A 26804-nucleotide genomic window follows, 5' to 3' on the forward strand; every position below is an offset into this window, starting at 1 on the left:
ACAGTCGAGTCACAAGATCATCTCCATTTTCTTACCTAGAGCCTTCTAGCCGAGCGGCAGCACCATTTTAGGGATACGCGTCTTGGACCGCGACTCCAGAATTTTTACTTTACCGTGGTCACGGCTACTCGGTTAGAAAAGCAGCCAATCTCAGTACAGCTTCATCTTAAAGTGAATAGGATCTGCTGCTACATCTGCTGAAGCAAATATTAGCTGACATTAGGGTGTCAGGTTCAACTTTCCACCGACGCCATATTCATTGTAAGTAAAATGGAATAGATATTTACATTCTCGCTGGACTTTATAACTTTTTAAACGAGTAAACACAGATGTGTATTGAAAGAGTTACTGTTTATGTTTGTTGATGTGTATTTAAAGTTTACAGTGGCCTAGCTTAGTTAATGAAATGAAAATAATGTTTTGAAACGCTGTTTTCGACCGTGGCTCTAAATTAAATCGTCCATTATCTGCCTCCCCTGTGAGTGGACTCGTGTCCTTTAAAGATGACATAACACGGGCTTCTCCTCGAGACCGCTGACAAATCTGACGGTATTGGAATACGTTTGAACGACCTGCCCTCGTTGCTCCAGGAGAGGAAAGGGAAACCCCCTGTGCTGTTTCATCCATACATCTTGTTGATGTGTGTCCAGATAGCTGCAGGACACGTCCACACCTTCCCTGAAACCTTGTTGTTGGTCAATGCACAGAAATTACCATCTAGAGTTATTATGCAACCATTTTTGATTGGTTATGGCCCTATTCAGCTGGAGAAGTTGTTGTATGAGCTATACCATACAGTTCTTGTAATTATTTATATTATTTATTTGTCAGAAAAATGATAGTTCCTAAAAACGAGGGACCTGTCTGGGAATTAGATAATTATAGTTAGCCGAATTTAATAAATACATATTTTCCACATTGACCCCCATGCACCGCTAAAACATTTATTTACATTGACTCAGTCGTTATCCACAAAGACTCAACAAGGGTTGTCACTCTAGCTTAAGTGCAGTATGAGTACTTTGTCTCAAGATTATATGTCCTATAATTCATTTGTAAGAACTAATTTGACATAAACTTAAAAATAAAAGCTCAGAATTTTTCACACCAAGCTCTATTTAATTATTATTATTATTTTTACAAAAACAAACTAAATACTAAGAAATGAATCAAAGGCAAGTTTTGCTTTTATTTAGTTTCCATTTTTCTTCTGGAATTTCAACAAAATATCCCTTTTGGGTTTAGGTAGCAAAGTGTCAGAGGGACTTATTTCACATTTTGTCACAAATTGCAATTGTGTTTTCCACCATTTTTGTCCAAGTGAAGTTGCCTTATGATGGCGAATCCAACTCCCCATCACTACACTTCTATGGATTGGATAGACTATCAAGCTCAGCCCATGCTGAATTATGTGAGTCCAAAAATAGCATCATCGAGAAAAGTTATAGAGAAAAACAATTTTCATTAAAATAAATTGTCTTAAATTAAAAATTACAATGAATCAATTTATTAACCAGCTCTAGTTTGGCATGTTAGCGTGTTGGGAGAGGTGTTAGGAAAGGAGATGCTCTCTGAAATGTTGAATCTTCAACAGATTTTAAAGATGAGCTATGACCAGCTTAGGTAGCTTATTCATTCATTCATTTATACTTAATTGCAGAAGACTAAGACAGCTGTCTTGGACTTTATTAGGATTACATCAAAGCAGAAGGACCTCAGCATGTGATCAGATAAGTAAATGTCAAAGGAAGACTCTATATTAGTTTTCTGTATTGATGGGTGCCTCTTGGTCAAGACCATTCCCAAGGTCAGCTGAAGGCTCAGGATTTAATGGGTGAGCCGGACATGAAAACTCCTGACACATGGGTTTTCTTCATGCTGTCACCTTGGCGACATTGTGGTTGATCCTACTCAAATGCTTATGAGGACAGAATCTTTACCATGTTGGTGTTTCTTTATTGTTTCACTTATAGGTTTTTGTGCAGTAGACTGTGAATTTGACCAGTTGGTAATTGTGCTTTGATACTAAACCCCTATTAATGTAAATGCAGTGATGCATTGTTACAGCAGTGGTGGTGATAATGAATGTTTTGACCTCTTTTCCAGTGTTCAGAAAAAGGCTAGCTTTCAGACCAGGGTCCCATAACTAGACAGGTGTTTACCAGTTCAGCTCTAAGCAGCTTTTTTTAACTCATAGATTTTCTCCACTTTTCTCCACTCGCAGGGCCTGTTTAGCATGGCCATGTTAAATGAGAAACACTGTATCATACAAGATTTTATAAACTTTAAAGCCATGATTTGGGTCAAAAAAGGGTACTGTAGGAAGAGCAATGTAGCAGTTCAGAACTCCAGCTATCACTGCCACAAGTAATAGCTGCGCAAAATATTTAAAGTTGTATAAACTGTTTTTGTTTGTTTGTTTGTTGTTTGTTTTGTTTTGGGTTTTTTTGTATTTTGTTTTTGTGTCCAGCAGAGCAGACTAGGGGTAGGTGTGGTGTCAGTGTCATATGTTGTTCCACCACATCAGTGAACTGCAGAGCAGTTTGGTCTGTGATGATGATGATCAAGGAAAATACTATATTTAGTGCAGGTGAAGGAGCAGCAGTGGGACCATGTGCTGCACCCATTATCCACCAAGCTGTCAGAACCAACCTTTCAAGAGAACAAGTGTTAAGTTCAGAATAAACAATACACTGAAAAATTGCTTTACTTCAAACACTAATGAAAAGTCGAGTATCATGTGTATTGCACACTATATTCTATTACCACCCCTCACGACCACCAGTTGACTTTGTTGGATTTTCTGTCCTCCCTCCCCCCTTTCCTCCCCAGGATCCTGAGAGTGAAGTGTGTCAAAATGAGTGCAGCCTCCTCCCAAAAGGTTGTCCTGAAAAGCACCACTAAAGTGTCACTGAATGAGCGGTGAGGCGCCACGCACCCTGTCAACTGTTAAACACCAGATGCAAGGGCCAGCCTTGGCTTGTGAAGGTTCTAGGGCTCTCTGCGGAAGGCTGCTGTTGGGCATTGGACCCAATGTGGATGCTATTCTGACTGTCCCCAGTGTGTGCACTGCTCACTCAACTGTGTTGTCAGGATTTAAATAGGATTGTAACTTAGTACAGGAAGAGGACCTTTACTCAGCCCAGCATCTTGAGTGAGCAGTGCACACATAGACGAGGGACAAGGGTACTGGTCGTACATCCTGCAAAGGTCTTGGCACACAAACTCCCTTTTAATTACACAGCACCTGTGAAGGGGAGAGGAAGGCTTCAGCTCCACCAGGGAGATAGGACACTAAATAAACTCTCTCAAGTGAAGCACATGTTCATGTACCCCTGTTCTATCACTGTCTCTCTGCTCTCACTTTCTAAGACACTGGGTACTTGGTCCAAGTTTGGACGTGACAAAGAGCTCCTCTCTCCCACCCCGTCTCTTCTCCCCACTCTGGAATTACATCATAAGTCACGGTCCATGCTGTAAGTGGCTGGGTATCCAAGCACTTCACACGTCCAGGGCCTCTGCTGCTGCAACATGACACCAGAGCCAGTCATCTAGAGGCCTGTAAGTGGCAAATTGTGCTTCTCTCCTGGCACGTTCCTCCTGTTTCTGTCCTTTACTCTGATTTCACACTGTAGTTATTACCTTCTTCACAGTTTACCTTTCTTCTTGTGCTTGTTTCAAAACACATGCCAAATTCACATATGAATAATGCTCGATTGTCATTTGATTGAGAGAGAGAGAGAGAGAGTGCCACCGAGTGGAACATAAGTCTTACATGGCAGAGAAGTCACTAGAGTCAGTGGCTGCTTCCGTAACATGAGAAATGACTTGATGTGGAACCCTGCTTCATCCTCCTCCTCCTCCTCCTCTTCTTTATATCCCCTCTCCCCTTCTTTTACTTCCTCTTTTCCCCTCCCACCTCTAAAGCTTCACTAACATGCTGAAGAACAAGCAGCCAACTGCAGTAAGCATTCGAGCCACCATGCAACAGCAACATTTGGCCAGTGCCCGTAATCGCCGGCTGGCTCAGCAGATGGAGAATCGTCCCTCTGTGCAAGCTGCTCTGAATCACAAGCAGGTGAGGGAAACCATCAGAACAGCGATACTCTGCGGGTTCTTTGCAATGTGTGAGGTCTTCAGAATTAGGACAGTATTCTGTGTCATGCTATGAAAAAGAATGATCGTCCCACCAACCCATTTTATTCAAAGGAAATTTATGGGTTGTCATTAAATTGACCTGATAGTTTTACATAAAGGCCCTCAGAGCCACTGAAGCCTGAAGACCATTGCCAGGACTTCAGGATTTGAATTTGTATGAATTCAGACCAAAAGCAGTTGGAGTCTTATGTACAAGTGAATCCAGGAATGAAAAAGAAGAGGTTTGTCTTCAAGATTATTCACATGATGTAACTCTAAAACCATTTATAACCCTTGCAGGTGCCAAAAGTTTTTATTGCAGACACTCATTTGGCACACAAACACACTTTTTTTTCCCCAGTATTGACCCACTCTTTAGTCTGGTTTAATTTTATCCATACTACATCTACATAACTTGCATAAGAGCCTGAAGCAGCGCCTGGGGAAGAGCAACATTCAGGCCAGGCTGGGCCGACCAGTCGGGGCTCTGATGCGTGGAGGAGCTGCTGCAGGCAGAGGAGGAATGCGAGGGATGACCAGGGGAAGTCTCAGAGGACGAGCCAGAGGAGGAGTAATGAGGGGAGCGCTCTCCCTGAGAGGTGTATTTCCATGCTCTCACACAGTATCTGGCCTATGATTCCAGCTGTGCTCCTGCAGCAGGTCTCCGGTCTCATGGCCCTAGATTTTTTGTGTCTGGGATTTACAACGGGTGACAATATAATTACGTGTTTTAGGGAAACGAGTGCCCACAGGTGCTCCAATGCGTGGCCGTGGATCTGCTAGTCGTCTGGCGATGCGAAGAGGAGGTCGCCACCGTGGAGGAGCTGCCAGCAGAGGAGGACCCCCGTCCAGAGGAGCAGCACGAGGAGGTTTAGCCAGAGGTAAGGATCTGGTTGTTTTGTTTTTATTTCTGTTCATGTATTCTTTATGTGCTGTTGGGTCACCATTACTGTGTGTTGGTGGACAGGGCGCGGTGGACTGCGAGGACGTGGTGGTTTTGCAGGTCGAGGTGGCCGTGGCCGTGGGCGGGGTCGAGGTGTTGGCAGACCAACTGTGACTCGTGAGCAACTAGACAACCAGCTGGATGCTTACATGTCGAAGACCAAAGGTCATCTTGATGCTGAACTGGACGCCTACATGGCCCAGGCAGACCCAGACAGCATGGAGTGACCAGAAAGGTGTCTGAACCTGAAGCACATGCTGAGTCACTACAGAATCGTATAGCTGAGCTCATGCACACAGTGAAATGTTGATGTGTTGAGAATTTATTATGTTAATAACTTAGATGAGTAGTGACAGTCCAGGACTCATCAGGTCCACGACATTAACTCTGCATCAGCCTGCTTCTGGTGATAGTCCAGGACTCATCAGGTCCAGGATGCAAACTCTGCATCAGACTGCTTCTGGAATAACTGTGCAAAAGGACTTTTATTTGTATTATTATAATTTTTTTTTATATTGACAAGCCCTGCTGAAGTTTTGTTTTTGTTTTATAGGGTTATTTTATATATATATATATATATATATATATATATATATATATATATATATATATATATATATATACATATATATATATATATATATATATATATATATATATATATATATATACATACATACATACATACATACATACACACACACGTCATTAAACACTTATAGGCTTAAAATGTAAGTGGCTTAAAACTGACCGGTGATCCAGGGGAATGTGATAACCTGTTGAAGCCAATTTTGACTTTATATGCACGTGTGTGTGTGTGTGTGTATGTATGTGTGTATGTATATATATATATATATATATATATATATATATATATATATATATATATGTATGTTTGGGTTTTTTTTTTACCCTCCACCACTTCATATTGATTATAATGTCAGTCTGCTCGGAATATTTGTTCATCCTGAAGAGATCTGTAATGCTTCCTAAATTATTCATTTAAAAAGCCTGTCAGCAAAATGTCTTGATGCCAAGTATCAATTTGTTTTTGTTTTCTATTCAGTTGTAGTACTGTACTTTCCTCCACTTGTCAGCACCCTCCTGTGGAGTGTTGGCACTGATTTGTACTTTAGAGCATTTGTATGACATCACCAAAAGTAAAATGTTTTAATTAAGATTAAAAATGTTTTTTCCCTTAATTGTCAACTGTATAAATGTTAAGAGGTCTTGGCTTTAGAATTTAGTTAGATTATTTATTATTTATTAGTTCCTTGGGGCCCTGCACCAACTCTGGACAGAACCATGAGTCACTGTTGTTACTGGTTTCTTATTCTTATGAGTGTTTTGGGCCCAGCACCAAATCACAAGCTATCTATAGCTATTGCTAAGAAGGCCAGTTTGTTATTACTCCAATGTAAACATTTTGATTTTGCCTCACAGGCACATTGAGCTAGATTTACCATTTTTTCCAAAGTAGTAGAGAGTCTTGTCCTGTGTCTGGCATTGTGTCTGCTTTAAAAGTGAGTCAAACTGAATTTGATCTGTGAGCCTCCAAAGCACATGTCCCTCCATTTCTCCCATTTACTCTGATACAGTTTCTAAGGAGAACAGTAAAACTGTTTATTTACATTACTCTCTTGTCCACATTTTAGGCTCTAGAAACACCAAAAACCATACACTGCTTGAGGAACTTCCATGAAACAGTCAACATCTGGTCAGTTTTCAGATAGAGTTCCCCTACTTTGAGGGTTCCACTGAGCCAAAAATCAGCTGGCTTTGGGCTCCCTGACTCTGCACTTCGGGCTATAGTCCCAGCTACCCAGTTGACAGCAGCAGGAGAAGACTCCTCAGATAGGAGAGTAGTTTATCAACTGACATGGACGCACAAAAACACATAGTTCACATATACAGACAGACAGACACACAGAACAGATACATATTCACACAGATATTGATTGGCATACCCAAACAGTAAAAATGTTTTTCACTTTGTTCACACATCACTTTGGGACAGATACACAGACAAATGCATGCACACATTGACATATACAGACAGACAAACAACAAAAGACATGGATATACACAAAGATATTCACACAAATGCACAAACTTTGAGTGGCATACACAGAAAGACACACACAGTAACATGAACAAAGCTGAACAAAGTCTGAATTCACTTTGTGTTCATATGTGTTTGTGTGTGTGTGTCACCTCTGCCCCAGTCATGTATGAACAGACAGCATTAAAATCCATGTTTTGTTCACTTTGTAAATTACTGTGGGACAGAGACACAGACAAACACTTAGATATACAATGAAAGACATATGCACACACACACAGAGTTGGTCAATGGTCATTCCGTTCATACATCATTAAAAATCCATGTTGTTCACTTTATTCATACATTAATATGGGACACAGACACGTATATACACTCACATAGACCTACAACAAAAGATAGATACAAATTGTGTATACGAAGATATCCACACACAAGCAAACAGAGTTAAGTCAATGTAGTTCACTTTGTTCACACGTCTGTGGCAAAGACGGGGCACACATAAACACAGAAAACATTAAAGTCCATGTTTGTTCATAAATCACCATTGGACAGAGATACAATCAAAGAAAGATACATACACACAAACACACAGTGATAACATGCACAAACAGACACACAAAGACAGACGTAGACAATTGCTGACATGGTCAAAGTCCACGTAGCTGATTTTGTTCATACATAACTGTGGGGCAGACACACAGACACATACAACCCTGGCAGCTGTGGAGGATCAAAGGGACAGAATGAAATATATGAATACATTTTTAAATAATTACTTAAATGTGTCATTCATTAATTAAAATGGTAAATAAATCCATAAATGTGTCATTAATTGATGGCAGATCATTTCATGTAAAAACAAAAAATAATTACTCCACTATTTAATAATTTCATGGTCCTGTTGCAGTGCTTCATGAATTTATCTGTAAAACTAAAAAAAAAACGTTGCTGCTACAGACGATGTGCTTCAACTTTCTTAGGAGTTGGTGATAGTAATTTTACATCATTCAGAGTATGTGTAAGCGGGACCTGCTGAACGCATGATGTGCTCAGCTGACACAATAACACACACAAGGACTGGGACATTTGGCATTTAACATACTGACTGCAGTTCTGGAGCACCAAGTTCTTTTTGGTAAACCAGCTTGTCGAATTGCAGCAATGTTCGGGGTGTCAACAAAGACTATCAGGAGGCGCGTGTGCCTAAGGTCTAAGGTATTTACACTAAATTCATGAGATTTCATTTAATGAATTGCTGATCTTATCCGGATATTACGCATAGTCTAACATTACTTGTTATTAATGTTTTGGGGTTTTTTTTGTTTTGGTTTTGTTTTTGTGCAGAAACACAGACCTGTATTCATCTGTGAGTGATGAGGAGTTGGACCGTGTTGTAAGTGATGTCTACAGAAGACATCCAAACACTGGCTACAAGCTAATGAATGACAGCTCACTGCCAGGCAAAAGAAGATTGACCAAAGCCCACTACCTGGCAAGTTTCAGGTCTGGTGATACCAGTTCACCCTGTCCCACTGCCTCATGTGGCCCTTAAAGCTGTGAGACATCCCTTCTTCAGCAGTCCTGAAGATGGACACCAAGGCAAATGATTACATCCGGAAGTGGCTAGGCCTTCCCCAATGCCTGTCAAGATCAGCTATATTTGGAGGAACACCTTGAGACTTCTGCAGAAAACCATCAGCTCGGGCTATAAATTGGAGAAAGTGAGACTGCTGTTTGAGCTGAAAGATTCACCTGACCCAGTGGTACAGAGTGCCAAAGTCCAAGTCCGAACAGGAAGAAAATGAGGCGCATCACAGGCTGTAGACCAGGCCATAACCCGGCTGAAACACTGGAAGGTCATAGGATTGGTGCAACATGGCACGGCAGGTTTTGGATGGTGAACAACATCCAAGCCATGGTCCAAAGCCTCAAAGGAGGAAAGGAAACAGCTCGTGATTTTGGAAGTCAAGAGGGAGGAAGAGGAGGGTTAGAAAGTCATGGGTGTGACCCAGTCCCAGGAAGGCAGATGGACCACCTGGGAGGTTGTCAAGGCTAAGGTTCTTGATCAGAGCCACAGATGACACTCTCCTAAGCCCCCAAAACCTGCACCTCTGGTATTGCACAGCAGAGCTGTGCCAACTTTGCGGCCACAATAGTCCAAGCCTCCAGGACATCCTCACTGGTTGCAAGACTGTGCTGACCTGGGGGTGCTATGGGTGGTATCATGACAGAGTCCTGCAAAAACTAGCAGAAGCCAGCTTGTCGAGTAGCCTGTGCCACCCTCACAAGGACTGCAGCTTGTAACCAGCATACTGCCAACCATCGTTGGACCCCTGCCCCTGAATATAAGGTTGGTCAACAAATCTGGTTGTCTTCTGTTGAGAAGCACTTTTGTTGCTATCTCAGCCGGGCCGGGGAGATGATAAACACCGCTGAGGAGTCAGAATGTTGAATCAACAAGAGTATTTTATTTAGCGCTGTCTGCAGAGAGCGGAGATCACATAATACACTTCAACAGTGCACCAGGAAAAGCCAGGGGTGATCTGATCTGAAGTTGTTTGTGTTTGAGTTTGTATACTGACTGGTTTGTTCCTCCTTGAAGGAGGTCCAGCCTGAGCGTGGCCTGTTCCTGATTGGTAAATTCTATCTACTGTTGTGGGTTATCGGGCAAGTTCTCAACTTACGTTTCTAAGACGTAGTCTCTTATGTTTTTTTCTCGTTTTTGATGAGAAACAGAAAGTTAGCTTACCACATTCCAGGGCGGCGTGACCTGCATGTATTTTAGACAGGTTAAACTAGTTCAACTGAAATTTTGCTTTTTCTGGTGCATTACATATCCATTTTAATATCCATTACTTCATTGGACCTCCCAAGTAGACTCCAGAAAACTTTCTTCCCGGTTTGTTGGTTCTTATACTATTGAACGGCTTATTAACCCCAGTGTAATGAGACTCAAACTGCCAGCGTCTCTCAATGTTCACCCCAGCTTCCATGTGTCCTTCCTGATGTGTCCTTCTCATGTGTCTCACAGAGGGCTGTGAGACACTGGCTTGACAGTGTCTCACAGCCCTCTGAGCCCTCCAGCCAAGCCTCCTCCTCCCACCCATCTCATTGATGGACACCCTGCATTCAAGGTCCACTGGCTCCTCGATGTGCGTCGGGCCGTCGGGCTGTCGAGACCAGTATCTGGTGGACTGGGAGGGTTATGGCCCGGAAGGGCGCGCCTGGGTGAGCAGGCCCCTCATTTTGGACTCCTCCATGCTGACAGACTTTTACAGATAGGATCCCCAGAAGCTTGGTAGGCCGCAAGGAGGCGTCCATTGAGGGGAGGGTACTGTCAGGGGCTGGGTTTTGTTGCTTTTGTTTAGGGTTTTCTTATCCCTTTCCCCTCCCCCCTGTGTTGTGTTCAGCTTGTGTGCAGGAGGCGTGGTAACCAACTCTCCACTTTCCCTGGTCTGCAGTGGAGGCACACCTGGTTCTTGTTTGCCAATAATCAACCACTCCATAAAACCCTGGTCATCTCTCTACCACTTTGCCAGATAATTCCAATCTGCTCGGTAGTGCTTCACCAGAACCCCTAGTGTTTGTTGCTCAAGAGTCAGTTTTGTTGCGGTTGCCTTTTTACTAATTCATCTCCTGTCCCTTTCCTGTTCCAGCGTGTGCCTTGCTGAGTTTTTGTGTTTTCCCGTCGCCAGTGCCTGAGCTGCCACTCTTCACCAGCATCTCTGCTTCGACCGGCTCCCACCCCCCCACCAAGTTTTTTTGAAGAGCTGGACCCTTTTTGTTTGCACCTTACCCTGCTAACCTCTGTCCATTAAATATACTGAGATTGTTCGCCAGTGTCTGTCTTCGCTACTGTTGGTCCACCCCATCAACACGTGTCAGGAGAAGCACTCAGTAGCACAGTAAGTGAGAAGTCCTTGCTGACACCTGGAGGGGAGTGGTCCCTTCGAGCTGACCTGGATCACTAGTTCAAGTTCCCCCAGGGGATTGCCATAACCTTCCTTTGGCCAGACTTCATGATGTGGTCCACCACCATGAAGACAGTTGTGATGACTGTGCCATTTGAAGATGGGCTGCAGGCTGCCCTTAAAAGGAACGGTATGTGGACCTGGAAGCTGCATCTGCTCAAACTGGGTGGAGAGCACATACCTACCCAGTGAAAGGTGGTTGCAGGGGCTTCACTGGAACCTCCATCAAGCAATTCCTCAAGGCCCTTGGCATCAGAGGTGCCAAACTGGAGAGAGTCCTCAAATTGCTGCAGAGGAGGCAGAGCAAGAAAGCTTTTGGCTTTGGCTCTGTAGAAAGGACAAGGCTTGGGGGAGAGACGAATCCTAGGGGAGGCTGCAGGAGGCAGCAGGGAGATGTCCCTGCCACTAGTGCAACACCCAGAGGTGTTCTGGGACCAATGGAGCAAAACATCTATGAAGGGTGGTTCCTGGCTGATGACCCTACAGCCAGACCAAAAGGCACTGGCATGCGTCAGGCAGAAATGCCTTGCAGGTGGTCTCACCTGTGCTTACAATTAGCCAATGAGCCAATCGTTATGGAGAAATAATCCCAGGTAGGGTGAACATTATACATCATGGTCATATTCTTACCTGGAACATGCATGCCTCTTGCAAAAAATATTGGCAACAACGAGTAATGTTAGATTACACGTAATATCCGGATGAGACCAACAATTTGTTAACTGAAAACTCATGAATTTAGTGTAATTACCTTAGACCTTAGGTGCATGCGCCTCCTGATAGTCTTTGTTGACACTCCGAACATTGCTGCAATTTGACAAGCTGGTTTACCAGACAGAATTCAGTGCTCCGGAACTACAGTCAGTATGTCAAAAGCCAAACGTCCCAGTCCTTGTGTTTGTTAGTGTGTCTGCTGAGCACATCATGCGTTCAGCAAGCCCAGCTTACACATACTCTGCATGGTGTAAAATGTCTTTCACCAACTCCTAAGTTGAAGCACATCGTCCATAGGCATAATGTTTTGAAAGACTTCCAGGCTTCAGACCAAAGCAATCAATTAGACAAGATTCATAGGAGCCCCACCATTGACTTTTATGGGTGAGTTCGACAGATAAAATAAATTCATGAAGCACTGCAACAGGACCATGAAATAATGAAATGGTGAAATAATCATATGTTTTCACATTAAATGAGCTGGTATTTTAATGAATGAATTAATGGCACGTTTAATAACACATTTATTTATTTACCTTCCATTTTAATTAATGAATGACACATCTAAGTAATTATTTAAAGACATATTCATATATTTCATTCTGTCCTCTTTGATCCTCCATAGCGTGACACGCCCACCCACACACTCTCAACATTTTTGTGAAGAAATTTTCTCTTCAGTTTGCTTTTCAAAGAGAATAAATAAATTACACAGCAATGGTCAGAAACTACAAACCAGTCACAATGTCTATTGCCAGTTCTTCTGACATCAGTTCTCTTTGTTTCATGAGCACCCAGTGATCATTACTAATTCATTTGACCCTGGTCTGAATGCTGATTGTACTATTTTATATTGCAAAAGAAACTAGAATAGCAGTGGTTTTGACGAGTAGAGAAGAGTTGGTGTTCAGAGAGGTGATTGCTTGTTATCCTGTTGCGCTCTATCATCAACGACAAGTCGGACAGTTTCCCACGACAACCTCAAAGCCAGGTGTTAGCGCTGCGTTTGTATCAGAATGCCAATGTGATTGCAAGTACAGGTAGATTCGGAGCGCAATGCTTCCAGATCAATGAAGCACTTGACATACTAATTACATTGATGGTTTCCGAGTGCCCCTGAACGCAAAACTGGTTGCCAAAAAACGACCTTTACTGACGTAACACCCCCTATAAAAGAGTTTGCGGCATGATTGTACGATCTTTCTAGTCTTCCCTTCAGTAGAGTGAACGTGCGACAGGTAAGCATGAAAAAGGGCGTTACTTATCACTCAAAGACTCAACACGGACCACAGAGGTTAACCTAACACGAGACCGCGTTGATTAGGGGTACTCGATTTGAACTGACTCCATATAAGAGCACAAATAGCTGTCTGCGTTTGTATAATGGTCTAGCTGCAGGCTAGCTCGTGGCTAACAGCTTCCCTGAATCCACAGTTGAGCTCCGCCGAGCGGTCCAACGGCCTTTATTTCATATAGATACCTCACTCGGTGCTGGTGCAACGTGTTTCCAGAGTGCGGCTCTCCACGTAGGTAAAACCCTCTCCAAACAGTTATAGGTGGCGGGGACAACTTAAGTAACATCAAAGAGTTATGCGCCAATATTCTACATTTCCTAAACCTTTCTGAATGGGAGTCTGTACCGGTGTCACGTCAGTGTAGGCAACTGCTTTTATGAGTTATTGACTGCGTTTGAAGTGTAAATGCTGTTGGTTTAACGCTGAAGAACACGTGGTCCATTGATTTCCCCCCCCCCCCGAGGCGCTATGCTACTTTGCCACTATATGAAAATTCCCTTCACACATGCAATTGCTCATGTAGAGACACTCCAATACCCCCCCCCCCCCCCCCCCCCCCCCCCATTTTCGGTATTAGATTTTGATAGTTACTTTTCCGGCTTGGTACTGACCTGTTTCCACTATCAAAACAACGGTATCTACATATAAACCCCATCTGGCTGTGACTTGACTACTATCGATGCGTTTCTTAGGTTTCTCGGGAATCTAAATCTGACTTGATGCTCTTAAAAAAAGGAAAAAAGAGAAAGTAGCAATTTCTTTTTTTAAATAATTACTTAAATGATGATCCAATAGTTAAATACGGGTTCCATCTGCTCCAGTTTCTTCTCAGCAATGTTGAACTTATCCTGTTTCAATACCATATCTTAAAATGCTTAATACATATTGGGCACTCCTTAGGTGAATCACAGGTGTAATTTTGAAATGATAATTTAGGTGTTATAGAACCGGCGTGTAATGTCTGTTCACTATTACAAATATTAAATCCACAACAAGCAATGATCCCATCAGCTGCATGCGTAAACTGGGAGCTTTATATCCACAGGACATATGCATTGGCTGTAAAACCTTTCCAGTTACGGATCTTGTTTTTACAATTGGCACTAAAGTTTATTGAGTTTTAAAATTTGACTACTACAGCAGAGAAAAAAAATTGTTGGCATTACAACATAATTTAATGCTCATGAATTAGGTCCAACTTATTTGTATGTCCAACTTCCTACGATAGAGCCACACAGACTCGTCAATGGAATGGTCCTGTGCAGTGGACTGATTCACCATTGCAGTGGCTAAATTAAGTCAGATTTTGCTTTCACCTCTGCTCTGTTGGTTGCTGAATGGTGACAATGAGGCCTGACACACTTGCTTTCTGTGCGCTGGGTTAGAAAGCCATTTCCCAGGACAACTGTCTTCAAATCACAGCCATTATACAGGAATAAATGTATAATATAAAATAAAAAAATTATTTTATTTTTTTTACCAGCACGATTTGACTTTATTGGAGAATTTGGAGGGAGTATTTCTACAACAATTAAATGACCCAGTGGGGTATAAGGTCAGTATGACAGGCTTCTCTATAAATATCTTGCTGCCGCAATAAATGTGTAATTTTGATATCTGTGTAATTATGTTTCAGAATAGGTATTGTCCTTCCCATACAATGTCATTCCAGTTTAATCACTTCAATGTTGAGACCCTTGCCAATTTGAACTTGGTAGCATTTACCCAAGGCTTCTTATAGGCTGAGATCACTGTCCAAAACTCCAAGATAAAATGGCATTTGAATATTCATTATCACATTATGATGAGAGCTATCAGAACTTGTTCGCAGTGGCAAGTGGTGCAACCCAAGAAAACCTGAAACAACTGAGGTGTGAACAGCATGGTGTGTGCTCTGGTCCTATCAGTGGGCCATAAAGGACACACAGTGCACAGAACAAGTTTCTTTCTCTTGCAACCCACTGCTGTGGATTTAGCAGCAGTGTTACTAATGAGAATTGACAGCTATAGCTTTTAACTTAATAAGGTGTTTAATGGCGTGGGCTGTAACTTGTCTTTTTGTCTCCAGGTTGGTGCAGAAGGGTTGGAACCTGCTGGGTAAGTTGTGTTACAGAGAGCATCAAGTGTTGACTGAGTGGTGATGATTGGCTAGATATGTTCAACTGCTCTGATGTCTGAGTGACACCTGCCTTTCTGAACGACACATTGCTCTGATAACTAACAACTAGATGTTCCTGGCGATGCATCAAACATCTGTCCCTTCTTCTTGCAGGTTTCATCACTGCTTTGACCTTCACCTTGCCTGCTACATTCTGATAGAGCAACATGACATAAGTACAGAGGATGTGTGTGACATCACTTAGTTGATGTTGTTGATGGAGCTGGGTTACTCCCAAGACCCAAGCCTGTTCCTCTGCAGAACTATGAGCTGCACAAGTCTCCACAGTAAGCCTGAAGCTGGACAATGACTTAATTATATACTATATTTCATTTACAACAAGAAAATTCATTAAATTAAGAATGTATTGTTGGTGTTAAATGGCTGTTTACTGCCAAATTGGAGATGCCCTTTTCCCCCCAGGTGTTACTGGCAGCAGCGTGGCTCAAGAACTGGTCATACTGGTAAGTGGATTAGTGATACCAGTCTATTGGTTGAATACTTGGGAGGACTGCGCTGTGTGGTATCTGCAGCCAGCTGCTGAATCAGCTGGTTAGTTCAAAAGTCAGTGCTAGACTAACTCAACATCTGGCATCGTTGGTCTCCATGCTGCCTGTGTTTGGAGTCCTGGTAGATCTGTTGAAACAAATATCGAATTGACAATAGTTTCCCTTTTTGTTTTAGCAGCCTGAAACTGTTGAACTGTCTCCTAAAAACTGAGAGGTGCCATGAGCAGTGCCACTGAAATCCCAATTATTTTTCCAGGTCTGAGCTCCAGGAAATGACATTATCATGTCCAGACCTGAGCCTTCACTGCCAGACCTGGCAGGCAGAGGTGAGTAACCTGTCATGAACTGAAGTAGTCTCATTGATGAAGGCTGAGGTCTATCCCGACAGACCCTTGCTGTAGGGCCAAGTCGTTGGAAACGCCTCAGAGAGCATACCTGTAGTTTTGCTTTACCCACATGTTCATGAACATGAGCACTGTGGGATATTACTGCAGAACACATGTGACTGTAACCCATTGTTGTAAATGAGCTGGTTTGTAAATTTTGGTCATAGCTACATAATGCTGATAGCTGTTTACTTACAATATCTTGTGGGTGCAGAATGATTTCCATAAAATTAAAACAAATTTAACTTAAACTGCTGTAGTTGGTGTCTGATACCAATGTCTCAAAGGGGTTATGTGCATAAAAAGAAGTCATGGGTAACAGTGCTAACAAATCTAACCAGGATTTTAATCCCTCTGTTCTTTTAATGAGCTGGTAGATTTTTAGATGGTATGAATGAGGAAATGAAGCACCTTAGTAGCAGCCTCTTAAATTGCAGCAGAAAGGTGGAGATGGAAACTCTGCATTTGTTCAAGGCCATTTCTCATGAATCCTTTTGACAAGACGCAATGATGGTTGAAATGATACATCAACTGCGTGCTGAAATACTTGAGATTAAGAAAATAACTTAATTGTTTTTTTTTTTTTTTTTTTTTTTTTTTTTTTTTCCCCAGAATCTTGAACCATACTGGAGGACAGGTAAGATGTGTTTCATCGATCATCTGTGTGGTGTGGTCATATACCAAGGCTTTCAGGGCTCGAGGTTCCTGACTTGCTGTGGAGTTGACCAGAAAGTAACATGCCATGAGGCTCCGACAGCCGTTGCTGAGGACACCTCCTGGGAACATGTCCTCTCACTTGTCTGGAAATATTTCAGATTAACATTATATTGGGTATAACTGAGTGTCAACTTTGCTTTTTCTTTTCAGGAGCAGTTAAATCATGTAGTGACTGGTCAACAATAAGCTCTCACATTGAGGTGAAGGCAAGTGTGTTTACAGTGAATCTCTTCCTGTTCTTGTTAATAAATATGATACAACCTCCTCAGTTGATTTTGTGTCAATGAAGAAATTTTTCAATACCCACTGGATTCGTGTGAGAGAGTGTGAGATTTGGTATTCACTGATTTTTTTTTTTTTTATTTTTATTTATTTATTTTTTTTTTGTGTGTGTGTGTGGTACAAGTACATTTTTCTGCTCTGTGTGAATCTTGGGATGCAGCTGAAAACCACATACATGGCTACTGCAGCCATTGACTGTTAACCAGAACGTCTAGGATATTGGAAGTGCCAAGTCCACGCTCATACAGGTATGAGGAAAGTGGCGGTTTTCTTATTATTGAAGAGCAGTAATTTCAAGATTGAACTGATTTTAGTCGTTAAAAATCCAATGACTTAATATAAGGACAAGTGATGACAATTATTGAAACAAAATTAATGTTGGTATAGTATAGTGTGGCATAGATGGTGAGCATTGTAACTGGCAGTAAGTCTGATTTCTCTCAGTAGTGAAATCGTAAACTCAATGATACACATGTCCATACTCAGCTGGATCCCCTTCTTGCCAAACATCGTTATGTTGAGTACAGGTTTCACAGAACTCTTCCTTGGTGAAGTGAGAAGTAGTTACTCAGTACAGATACCCTGATCAGACTTTGGGACGGTTGCTTATCACTGGAAACTCATGTCAGTGTGTCCTCCTTGGCTCTTTACCAATGGGAAAACTTCAATGTGTAAGAGAAGTTAGTAATTAGATCAAGGCTGTTTGGTTTAAATATCAAATATTTCTTAATTTATGGTAAATATAGATTTATCCAAATGTTCTTTAGAAGCTATTTTAACTGCAAATATGCACATTAGCTGACTAGCTCTCAACATGATCTTATAGCACCAAATACAACCAGAAAAAATTGTTCAGTCTTATCTATGAAAGGTATTCCTGGTTTGTATAACAGAACAAGAATGAAACAATTTCACAGAATACCACTATCAATATTGCCATTGTGACTCAGTGCAGGACTTTATATATCCATGACTGCAGCAGCTCTTTTCTTCCACTACGGGGCAATACATTCTTTAGGAGAAAACTGGTCTGTGGGAATGAGTCTATTTGTCTTATTGTCTCTGAGGCAGAACCTTCAAGCAGTAGTTTGTCAACACAGGAGCTATGGTCTCTTGGTGGAGTCTCATGCACATATGAAGGCAGCTTTGATGTGAGTGAGAGGTCAGTAAGGTAATAATGAGGTCCCACCTAGTCCCCTAGCAATTAAAGTGGTTATCACATGATAACCAACAATCTAACTTAAGTGTCCGCGACCAGGTGTTCCAATTCAGTGTCAGCAGCTGGTATTGTCACAGATTTCATTTACTGAATAATAAAAATAAATTGTTGACCGTGATCTTTCAGCCACTGTATTTGGGTGTGATAGACAGAATGAGGCACGCCCAGGGGATCTGCGCTTTAACAGTGATAATGGTGATGCTGATCCCTGACTCTTCCTTCTGGTTTCATTGTTTACTACCACTGTGCCGATCTCACACTGCCTAGACTTCCTGTATCACATCTACTCAGCACGCCCTACAGTCACCAAATCACGCGGTGTCCACGCGCCGGGTTTGGACTGTGATTGGCTAGAGCTGACACAAACAAAGGTTTTAAACCAATGAGATCGCTGTTCACGCGCTGAGGCATGCTGTTCACCCTTGCTTCTCGTGCCTCGAGGAGGGTCGTCATATAAAAACTGCTTCTGCTTTGTTGACAGCATAAGCATAGAAGCACAAGAGCCTCGCGATCGCCCACGTTCACAGAATCTAAACTCCTCTGAAGTCGTTTCGCCACACCCGTTACCAGCAGCCATGGTGGCCATGACCAGGCGAATCAAAACCTTCCAAATTATATTCACAGATCCGTGCAAGACTTTTTACTGCGGCGGGGATAAACTATGCGGTCACATCGAGGTGGAAGTGAACGAGATAACGCGCGTATCCGCAGTGAAAGTCTTGGGTCTGGGTCGAGCCAAGGTTGGCTACGCCAAAGGGAAGCATCGGTGCCGGCAGGAGGCAGAGTACCTCCGGTATGAAGAGGTCCTGCGACTGGACCAACAGCCTACAGGTATTGACCATTTGTTACCTTTAACTGCAGTCAGGCTAACTGTTGATGTTTTAGAGCCACTGAGGGGAACAACTGTCAAGGCAGGTGACTTGGAGTGATGCTTCTGAATTTGGAAGAACTAGAGGCTGTTGTGCGTTAGTCAAAGCGAATCTGTAAGCTGATGTTTTCTTTGACTGACAGTTCAGTATGATGATTTTCAGGATAGTCTTAGGACAGGTGACTGACAATGATAATTTTCTTTCTCCCAGATGCTGATGGATTAGTTGTCCTGAGGCCTGGAAATAAGTACAAGTACATGTTTGGATTTGAACTCCCGCAGCAGGGGTAAGGCAGCAACTCTCGGATGGGGTCATGTTGTTGGTAGGATTTGACACATTTACTTATATACTGTTCATATTGGTTGTGACAGGCAGTTGGTGTCTTCGTACAAAGGGAAATTTGGCTATGTAGAGTACTTTGTAAAAGCCCTGATGGAAAGGCCACATCAGCCTCCCCTCGAGTGCAAGAAGAACTTTGAGGTGGAGGAGCCACTTGATGTCAATACTCCAGACCTGCTGGTAAATTCCATGACATTGTGCAAAATAGGGATGTAAATGCGGCTTACCTTATGCATGTACAAACATGTTGTGCTCAGTGTTTGTATTAATTTGCTGAATTCAAACTTTTAACCCCGCTGCATCTCCTCAGTCTCCCACAGGTGGTATGAAAGAGAAGAAAGTCACCTGCATGTTTATCCCCGATGGCCAGGTGTCATTGAATGCTAAAATTGATCGCCGTGGCTTCTGTGAAGGCGAAGACATTTGCATCAATGCAAAGTTTGAGAACACTTGCTCCCGTATTGTTGTGCCAAAGGCTGCCATTATTGCGAAACAGACATACCAGGCAAATGGACGCACTAAGGTCTTTCGCCAGAAGCTCTCTTCAGTGCGTGGAAACCATATAATCTCTGGCATGTGTGATGCCTGGCAGGGGAAGACCATCAGGGTACCAAAGATTAAACCATCCATGCTTGGTTGCAACATCATCCGTGTGGAGTATGCATTGATGGTAAGGTAAAAGTTATGCAGGTACCCAAAGGTGTTTGACATTTTTGATGAGAGCCATGGAAAGTAAATTTATGTATATGTTATCCCATTGCCAGATTTATGTCCACATCCCTGGTAGTGAGAAGTTGATCCTGGAGCTGCCCCTGGTTATTGGGACTGCTGGTCTGGGAAGCCGCAGTAACAGTGTGAGTAGCCAGGAGGGTTCGGTCAGTAATGCCTCCCAGAGCTGGGTGAGCTTGAGGATGCCTTCTGAACCTCCGAGCTACTCTGACAGCACCAGAGACTGCCGCCTAGACCAACCCTTCACACCACTTTTGGATGACTTTGATGGGGACAACAGTCCTATCTTCATGAATGAACCAGCTTTCCAGTTCCCGCCACCACCAATATATACCGAGGTACTTGTCGTATTCAGGTTTTTTGAAAATGAAATGTTATTAACTTTTGTCACCATTTTAAGTTCAGTGTGAAACTTTCATCTGCTCTTCTCCAGGTTGAAGAGGAGTATGGTGGTAATGCTCACATACTGCCAGTATGCTGAAATCTAAACTATGGTCCAGGTCTCAGGGATCATTCAATTAAAGCACTTAAAAGGGAGCAGAAGCTCAAAACTCCAGTGAAGATGTGTTGGATGGATAACTAAGCAGGACTGTGGAGGTTGCAAGAGCGACGCCCTGCTGGTCTATCAGTTGTCTTCATTGTACTTCATCATCTATGCTGATTCTTCCTCATGTTGCTCTGTGGGTCACAGATGTGGAGGTGGAGCAACAGGGCTGTGGACTCTACATTTCTAAATAAGCTGTTCCTTCCAGAGATTCAGTTTGTCAGGGTCTCATCGTCCAATCACAGATACTCTATGACTTTGCAAGTGGGCCCAAGTTAGACATGACTGCCTGTTGCTGCAGTATTAATCTTTTCTTCATGATCCTTTGTCATTCCAGCCAAACCCTGAGTTTTTTAAGGGTCTTCACTAGAGGAACCATTAATTCTGTCTAATCAACAGGTAGCACAGCATTTATATGTACAAACATACAATTGTTTGAGAGATCTGTATTCCTGCACTTTTTGATTACTACTTGTTGCGCCACCACTGCCTACAAACCTCTGCCTTAGGAGTTTTGTTTGAACAATGTTGAACTGTCTGTAGATAAAACCTCAAGTTTTATTTCTGTTTCCCAGCTTGGTAGTTGGCTCAAACTGCAAGTGCCAAACATGACAGATACTAATACCCTGATGTCATGGACGCACCTTCTGTGAGGATTATCATTGCGTCTGCAGTTGTCTCAGACAACACTTCCCTGTGATGCCTCCACAGGGAGTTCACAGCTTCCATCACGGCACAAAAAAATCACTGTTTGACTGATATGTGTTACAATATGTTTGTAATGTATCCTTGATATTATAAATATTTTTCTATTAAAACCCTATGGGTTATTTTTTATTAAAGAAATGTTGAAACTGATCTGCTCTTGCCTTTGCGCACCAAAATTGAAAATTCAATGTCTCAAAATTTTGGTTAAATGACACAGTGAAAACAGTCATAACAAGACATTTCTTTTTCCAGTTTAGTATGTGCAACAACAGTCATGACCCATGATTGCACAAATTATAGTCTTCTATGCTGATGATCTTCTGGACAACTGTCTAGTCAGCACTCCTTAAGAGTAAGCCACAGAACATCATGGCTGAAAGGGCTGGCTGTTGAGTGCAAACATCCAGGCATTTTTTTTGGATAGTTGTCTGGAAGGGAAAAGTGAGATAAAAAAAGGTTAATCTTTCTCAGCCAGAAAGTCATCTAGGCTGGACTACTGTAACTCATCAGAGGTGGCAAAAGTACTGATTCTGTACTTAGAAGTACAGATACATGTATAAAAAAAAATACTCGTAGAAGTACATATTCAACTCTTTTACTCAAGTACAAGTAAGAAAGTACAGGCTCTGAAATGTACTTTGAAAGTAAAAGTAAAAAGTGAAAATGAATTTTTGCTGTTAATGAAACACAAGACATCCTTTGATAATTTCTGCTACAGTACAAGTTCTTGGTTCTCTCTCTATCGTCTCCTCACTCACTCGACTTCTTCCCATGGTTACCTGCCCCCCCCCCTTAATCTCTCTCTTTCCCTCTCTAGTTCGTCATGTGTTTTGTATGCTTTTACGTCATGTCATCATCTGTGGAAGTTAAAAAAAAGGAAACAAGCCTGTTTTTACAATGTAAGGAGTAGGAATATTATAATAATTTTTTGTATAAATGTAGGGAGTAAAAGTAAAAAGTCATCAGAAAAATAAATACTCAAGTAAAGTACAGATACTTGAAAAATTACTTCAGTACAGAATTTGTATTTGTACTTTGTTACTTGTCACCTCTGTAACTCATTACTATCTGGCTGTCCAAACAAATCTCTGAAAGGCCTTCAGTTGATTCAGAACGCTGCACTACAAATATAACAGGATCTAGGACAAGCGACCACATCTTTCTTATGTTAGCTGCTCTTCATTGGAAGCCGGTAAAATACAGAGTAGAATTTAAAATCCTTCTGTTAACATATAAAGCTCTTAATGGCCAAGCTCCATCATATCTCAGAGAGCTCATAGTTCCTTACTGTCCTAGCAGGCCACTCCGCTCTCTAGATGGAGGTTTACTTGTGGTTCCTAGTGTCTCCAAGAGTAAGTCTGGGCGCAGATCTGTCAGTTATCAAGCTCCTCTTCTATGGAACCAACTTCCAGTATTGGTCCTTAGCAATTTTCAAGACCAGGCTTTCTGTATGACAGAGCTTATTGTTAAAAAGTTAAAGTCCATCTACTCTTAAGCTATACTGCTATAGGCCTAGGCTGCTTGGGGAAGGACTGAGATCCCCCTCCCCCCGCTCTCATTCTCACTCTACACGTCTCACTGGATCTGTATATTGTGGCCTTATTGAGGCTTTAAACACCAAATATGTATAATGAGTCCTGAGACATTAGAGAGACATTTTCAATTACAGTGTAATGTGAATGGGACACATCTGCTCATAAATACAGTGTGCTGAAATACCACAACAACAGGTTGTTTTATGTAGAGTCAATAAATAGAAGGACCAGACTGAATAATGTGCAGAAAAACACTGTACACGCTACTGTCCCCTACTTTTCCAGAAAGACAAACATGGAAACTGGCCTTCCGTCACACACTTTCTCTCTCTCTCTCTCTCTCTCTCTCTCTCACACACTCACACACACACACACACACAGGGGACGATGCTTTCATTTGCGTACAATAAAAAAAAAAAAAAAAAGACTGATACAATTTTTTCAGCAAAAATGTGGAATTGATCAGGAATCTGATTATAACTCTCAAGTAAAAGTAGGATAGAATCTATTGACTGCATGTTGTATGACTTTTATTCAAATGTAGGTCTTGGATTAGAGGGTGTAAGTCAAAACAGGGACACACCTTGTACCTTTTGAATTGCATCATGGGCTCTCTAAATAAACCTGCCTAAACATGCTTTCACAATGAAACCATGTCTCTGAGAAGATTGTACGTGCACATACCCTCAGACACTAGTTGTGATTGACTGAGATGACAAAGCCAATCACCTCCTCTTTGTGTGAAGTATTTGTTCATGAGGGTTAGCATTAAGGGGTTGCATGTGTTGCATGTTCATACATACAAATACACCCCCTCTGACCTGGTTTGTATATCTTTCCTTATTGTACCCTCAGTTTCTCCGTGTTTCACCACAGGAAGCACTTTGTGCTGACACACACAGACCGTGCTGTGAGCCTGAAGTTAGTCATTAGCTAATCACCATAGTTTACAGCATACATTGGGTAATCCAATGAATTTTGAGAGCACTGACCACTACAGCTTTAAAATTGAGGAACATTACACTACCTATTTTACAACTGCAAACTGTTTGCCAACTGAGCAAATAAATATCTCTAATAGGCTGTCTGTGAAGGACTCACTGACCACCTTATAGACCAGTGTCATATGCCAGTAGCACAAAAATACACTGCTGTGATGAGACTAGAATCTATTCCACAAGATCGAGAGCTGGGTCCACTTCACGAACTCAGGCAACACAAAAAAGAATATCTGGATTCTTACTCAGCTGGATCATTTCACAAAATGTGTTTAATTTTCGAAGTAGTATATTGTGTAGCCAAAAGGCTCAGATAGCGTTGTTAATCAATATCTTATTGGTCATAAGGTTCTATCAAGTCAATTTTATTTATCACTCACCGTCTCATGACTATCACACAGGATACAGGATACATGAACAAGAGTGTTAGAGATCAAATATGGACTTGATTTTAGGAATAGGGACATGGGGTAATGAAAAACAAATTAAGTAAACACAAAGGGAAACATCATGTCTACTTCTCAGAAACGCAACAGGTTTCCCCACTTCTGCTTCATCCATTCAGAAAACAAATTCCCCTTCTTAAAAGACACTGTGTCCTGAAAAACACTCAAGAGTGCTGATTGGCTGGAGGTTGCTGCCAGTTGTTTTGTGATTGGTTGAGAGTTTGGTACATGCATGAGGCATGCAGGCAGGGCATGTCAACAGCTTATGGAGGAAGTCTATTTCTACCCAGCTGCTGACAATGAGTGTGTTACCTCTATGTCCTAGTCTGTGTAACATCTCTAGAAACTGTCCCATCTGTAACATCTGTCCCCATAAACAGCATCAAGCTGTGTTTGTCTTTGTCCTTGAGACTGCACAGAGGATAAAAAATCAAAAACATGCCCCTCAGAGATCATACCCCGCCCTGTGTTCCATAGCTGTCTTCATCCTTATTGTTGACAGATAAGTCACATAGGTTTTACACATAGGTCACATGACTAACTTTGTACACAAGGACTCAGTTTTTATTGGAATTATTAAGTGACCATCTACACTCTCATAAATTTAGGAAAACAATGGTGACATTTTTTAAAATGCAGAGCATGTGTGACACTGGTCTCACGACACAGGAACACTTCTGTCTTGTGCACAACCCCTGTGAAAGAAATAGGTGATACACAGATGATGATGACTGACTTCATCGCAAGTAACAGGAGCCAAGAAATTTGAGGTTCATAATGTTGCCCTTGTTTTTAATGTCACAAACACGACCTAATCAAATCAAATCAGATTTATTTGTATAGCGCCAAATCATAACAAAGTTACATAAAAGCACTTTAGAGATCTAGACCAAACTCTTTATAAAATGATTTAAAGAGACAAAACAGATCCCCCCATGAACAAGCACTTGGTGACAACTTGGTGAAACACTTCCTTTAAGAGGCCAGGAAGTTTGGACCAGGTAAAGAACAACTTGTGTTTCATTCCTTCTTTGCTTCATGATAAATTATCCCAAACAGATTTTACAATTATCATTCAGCCACTTTTGACAACTAAAGCTTCAATAATTTCGGAGACAGCAACTGGGTCTCAAAAGTTTTTCCAGGACATGTCGTGCCCCTATGCTGCCGCCTAGTGGCTACTACAAGCAAGTTACCTTCAAGCACAGTGAATGCTGTCAGTTCAAGTGATGGGAACATTGATTCCTTTCACTGGCTCAAGTTTATGAGTCACTCACCAAAGTGAATAAGTAATTTGGTGCCATTTGAGTCACTGAGTCAGTGTGCACACAACCTCTCCCGAAGCGCAACAAACAAAGCTTAGTGCTCTTTATGGGGACAGATGTGGTTCTTCAGATGTGATACAGATGTGATACAGACCAGGACATAGAGGGAAATAGAGCCTCAGTAAATTAATTCTGCATATTATCCTTTTAACAGCCATTTCTTCCCTACATAAAATTTAAACATAACTTTTTCAATAATGTTTCTTCTTGTCTCTAATAGTTTAGATTTTTATCCACATTCGGCAAAAGATTTCTAATGTCAATAAATAACAAGATGCTGAAAAGGCAGAACTTAAGAGAGGACACTGCTGCTTTTCCCTGCAGCCACAGTTGCAGAAACAGTGACATATTATCTGGTCTCCTCTTTGTAGTTAGCTAACAGTAACAAGGATGAGTCATTGTATGAGTTAAAAGAGATGAGGATTTGTGATTCAGCAATCAATAAGATGACTTGAGTTTTGAACAATTTGTTCAGGAATTGCGCATCACTAGTCACTTTATCACCAGCAGCCAGCCTTGGTGACTTCCAATAAGACACCACCAGACAGATAGACCAGCAATCTGAACTGAGTTAGGCCAACACCAAATCCTACATTTCCCGCACTGTAACTATGGTATCTTCCATCAGTAATTTATTCTTGTAAATGTACAACTTCAGTTTGTGATTTTGAGGTCTCAACCTATTTGAGCTGAATGGAATCATCTTCTCAAACAAAAGTCAAACGAGAATAATTGCAGATGATTTCACACAACATATAAAACTGTGGACTGGCCTTTTAATTATTAGGGTTTCATCTGAATAAAAATGCATAAACCTCTGTTCTTAAAGCTTTATACTATGTGTAATCAATGTGAGATGATACAGCGTGAGACAATTTTTTGGGGCGGTTTTAAAAAATCTTTTAAAAACACCAA

General features: G+C 41.8%; 2 protein-coding genes, 1 long non-coding RNA gene and 2 other non-coding genes across 5 annotated transcripts; all 5 read left to right on the top strand.

Moving 5' to 3' along the window:
* Positions 1-19: 19 nt before the first annotated feature.
* Positions 20-5652, top strand: chtopa (chromatin target of PRMT1a). Its single transcript, XM_029514456.1, has 6 exons — positions 20-261; positions 2833-2922; positions 3928-4078; positions 4562-4736; positions 4872-5018; positions 5105-5652. Exons 2-6 carry the CDS (start codon positions 2858-2860, stop codon positions 5305-5307), a joined length of 741 nt encoding a protein of 246 aa, XP_029370316.1. The 5' UTR covers positions 20-261; positions 2833-2857; the 3' UTR covers positions 5308-5652.
* A 7363-nt stretch (positions 5653-13015) lies between these two features.
* Positions 13016-17168, top strand: LOC115050934 (uncharacterized). The gene is made up of 8 exons (XR_003841248.1): positions 13016-13068; positions 14609-14680; positions 15194-15222; positions 15398-15570; positions 15707-15747; positions 16049-16118; positions 16791-16815; positions 17046-17168. It is a non-coding gene; the product is annotated as an uncharacterized LOC115050934 (long non-coding RNA).
* On the top strand, positions 15796-15933 carry LOC115051545 (small nucleolar RNA SNORA8). The gene has a single exon (XR_003841279.1). It is a non-coding gene; the product is annotated as a small nucleolar RNA SNORA8 (small nucleolar RNA).
* On the top strand, positions 16161-16293 carry LOC115051550 (small nucleolar RNA SNORA18). Its single transcript, XR_003841283.1, has one exon. It is a non-coding gene; the product is annotated as a small nucleolar RNA SNORA18 (small nucleolar RNA).
* Positions 17169-18869: 1701 nt separating the features above from the next.
* txnipa (thioredoxin interacting protein a) lies at positions 18870-21735 on the top strand. Its single transcript, XM_029514089.1, has 6 exons — positions 18870-19227; positions 19476-19551; positions 19637-19784; positions 19915-20274; positions 20369-20671; positions 20767-21735. The coding sequence occupies exons 1-6, from the start codon at positions 18972-18974 to the stop codon at positions 20812-20814; spliced, it is 1191 nt and encodes a 396-aa protein (XP_029369949.1). The 5' UTR covers positions 18870-18971; the 3' UTR covers positions 20815-21735.
* Positions 21736-26804: the final 5069 nt, after the last annotated feature.

This window comes from Echeneis naucrates, chromosome 11 (assembly GCF_900963305.1).
Source record: "Echeneis naucrates chromosome 11, fEcheNa1.1, whole genome shotgun sequence".
Taxonomy (NCBI): domain Eukaryota; kingdom Metazoa; phylum Chordata; class Actinopteri; order Carangiformes; family Echeneidae; genus Echeneis; species Echeneis naucrates.

What these genes read in the sequence shown, in the direction of transcription:
- chtopa (XM_029514456.1), top strand. Translation starts at nt 2,858, where the DNA reads ATGAGTGCAGCCTCCTCCCAAAAGGTTGTCCTGAAAAGCACCACTAAA. An exon ending in AAAGTGTCACTGAATGAGCG is followed by an intron (nt 2,923 to 3,927) that starts GTGAGGCGCCAC and finishes CCACCTCTAAAG; the next exon opens with CTTCACTAACATGCTGAAGA. An exon ending in GGGAGCGCTCTCCCTGAGAG is followed by an intron (nt 4,737 to 4,871) that starts GTGTATTTCCAT and finishes TACGTGTTTTAG; the next exon opens with GGAAACGAGTGCCCACAGGT.
- txnipa (XM_029514089.1), top strand. Translation starts at nt 18,972, where the DNA reads ATGGTGGCCATGACCAGGCGAATCAAAACCTTCCAAATTATATTCACA. An exon ending in TTTGAACTCCCGCAGCAGGG is followed by an intron (nt 19,552 to 19,636) that starts GTAAGGCAGCAA and finishes TGGTTGTGACAG; the next exon opens with GCAGTTGGTGTCTTCGTACA. An exon ending in GTGTGGAGTATGCATTGATG is followed by an intron (nt 20,275 to 20,368) that starts GTAAGGTAAAAG and finishes TCCCATTGCCAG; the next exon opens with ATTTATGTCCACATCCCTGG.